Source organism: Osmia bicornis, unplaced genomic scaffold (assembly GCF_907164935.1).
Source record: "Osmia bicornis bicornis unplaced genomic scaffold, iOsmBic2.1, whole genome shotgun sequence".
Classification (NCBI taxonomy): Eukaryota; Metazoa; Arthropoda; class Insecta; order Hymenoptera; family Megachilidae; genus Osmia; species Osmia bicornis.
The window spans coordinates 4,321-6,811 of record NW_025791320.1 but is presented as its reverse complement, the minus strand read 5'-3'; the positions used below and the strand labels follow the sequence as shown (position 1 = coordinate 6,811).

The 2,491-nt window shown below is 51.0% G+C and overlaps 1 protein-coding gene across 1 annotated transcript; it reads right to left on the bottom strand.

Moving 5' to 3' along the window:
- Positions 1–278: 278 nt before the first annotated feature.
- On the bottom strand, positions 279–1,397 carry LOC114882034. The gene has a single exon (XM_029198915.2). It carries the CDS (start codon positions 1,395–1,397, stop codon positions 279–281), a length of 1,119 nt encoding a protein of 372 aa, XP_029054748.2.
- Between the last annotated feature and the right edge of the window lie 1,094 nt (positions 1,398–2,491).

Sequence of the window (2,491 nt, the reverse complement as noted above, 5' to 3'; positions counted from 1 at the left end):
ATCAATGTACATTTAGTAACAATATCATTGCTACTATATCTGCATTAGATATAATGTAATATACTGATTCCCTAATACAGATCAATGTACATTTAATAAAAATATCATTATTACTATATCTGCATTAGATATGTAATATACAGTAAATAGCAATATCATTATTACTGGATCTTCATTAGATATGTAATATTATTATTATTATTATTATTATTGTGGGTGAGGCTAGCCGGGCACTCAGTCCTTGGGGACCATTGTACCCGGGCCGCTAGGCCGCCTCCTTACTGGCTGTACCTTGGTAGCTGGGCTTCTCTTGCAAGATTTAGAAGCACCGGCACCAGGTCAGCCGAAATGCTTAATGATGAGGGTTCCATGGTCCCCAGGATTGATCCTCTAAGGGCCCTTAGTTCCCTGCATCTTAGGAGTACGTGGAGAGGTGTTTCGTCCTCCTCCTCGCACCTCGGGCATGTCCACTCCTCGGTGAGTCCCATGCGCGCGAGGTGTTTCCTCGTGTACCAGTGTCCTGTCACTAGGCCCAAGAGCACGCGCAGTTGCGCCCTGTCCAGGTGGATTAAGGTGTCACCGAGCTTTTGTGACGGCCCCTCAAGTAGGGCCCTCGTGTGTCTCATGCCGTTTGCGTTATGCCAGAGCCTGGTGAATTCCTGGTTTAACCAGTCCTTAGCCAGGTCTTTCAACGTATAGGTTGAGACGGCAATGGGGTACTCATGGCATGGCTGGGAGCCTGTCGCCCCCAGTCGTGCCAGTTCGTTGGCCCTCTCGTTGCCTGGGATACCAGCGTGACCTGGTACCCATAGCAGCTTTACTCTGTTGTTCAGAGATAGCTGTCTCAAAGTCAGTGCACAGTCCTTGACTAGCTTCGACCCAATTTCCACTTTGTGGAGGGCTCTAAGCGCGGCTAGGCTGTCACTGCAGATACAGATGTATTTTCCTGAGTGGGCCCTTTCCAAATTATATTTAGCGCAAGCCCAGATGGCAAACACTTCTGCTTGGAAGACTGTAACGTGGTGGCCCAGTTTGAGGGTCATTTCGACCCTTGGGCTCTCCCCCGCAATCCCGGCTCCGGTGCCAGATCCGGTCTTGGAGCCGTCTGTGAACCAGACCAGCCCCCCCGACGTCAGAATGCCGTTTGGGTTCTCCAGCCATTTCTCCCTGTCTGGGACGATTAAATCATATTCTCGTCTGAAGAGGTACTCCGTCTTGCAGCGGTCTCCACCTTGGGTCAGAATTGACTCCGAACCCAGATCTCTGACGATCTCGGTGTGCCCGCCGCTCGCCGGGGACCATTCTTCAGCTTGATGGAGGCGGATGGCCGCTCTCCAAGCCGTTGCCATCACTGTTAGATGGGGTGGCTTGATATCGAGCAGCGCACCCATTGCCATAGTAGGCGTGGTGGGGAGTGCACCTGTTATCCCCAGCAACGCTATTCAGTATATTGTTTCTATAGCCCTTCTGTGTGCTCCCCTCTTCATGGAGGTCCACCACACAATCGAGGCGTATGTTATGACAGGTTCAAGGATGGCCTGGTATATCCACCTGACCATCCTTGGTTTGAGTCCCCATGTGGGGCCAAACATTCTGCGGCAGGCCCAGTAGATGCTGATTGCTTTCTGGGTCTGCCTGTTCACGTGGTTCTTCCAGGTGAGTTTTTTATCTAGTATTACACCTAGATATTTTATCTCATCTGTGAGTTGTAGTTGCGTCCCAAAAAGATGAGGAGCCTTAAAGTAAAAGCGTCGTCTCTTTGTGAATAGGACCAACTCCGATTTGCTCGGATTGACCGAGAGCGAGTGTGATCGACACCAGGATTCCACGAGTGTGATGGCCTTTTGCAGTCTCCTCGCTAAATCCAGCGGGTGTCTGCCTCTGACCGTAATAGAAAGGTCGTCAGCATAACCCTGAACCTCAAAGCCTTCCGTGGTGAGTGTTCGTATGAGTTCGTCAACCACGAGGGTCCACAGCAGGGGGGACAGGACTCCTCCCTGCGGGCAGCCCCTCGCGACGTCGGCCCTCACCGTCTCTTCTCCCAGGCTTGCTGTGGCTATTCTATTCGTCAGCATGTTGTGGATCCATCTTACGACGGAATCCTTAATGTTATATCTCCTCACAGCTTCCTGTATAGCATCGTGAGGGGTGTTGTCAAACGCCCCCTCAATGTCGAGGAAGATGCAGAGGGCGGATTCACCGTTCGACAGCGCGCCTTCAATTAAACCTACCAGTTTATGAAGTGCCGTATCGGTGGATTTGCCGTTTTGATACGCGAGTTGAGAGGGGTGCAGTGGATTGCTGACCAAAACCTCGTCTCTTATGTACCTATCAACCAGCCTCTCCAACGTTTTAAGCATGAAAGAGGTAAGGCTGATGGGTCTGTACGACTTGGCAAGGTCATAGTTGTCCTTCCCTGGTTTCGGGATGAACACTACCTTGGAGTATCTCCAGGCTTTGGGTACGTAGCCCATCGCTAGGCAGGATTTGA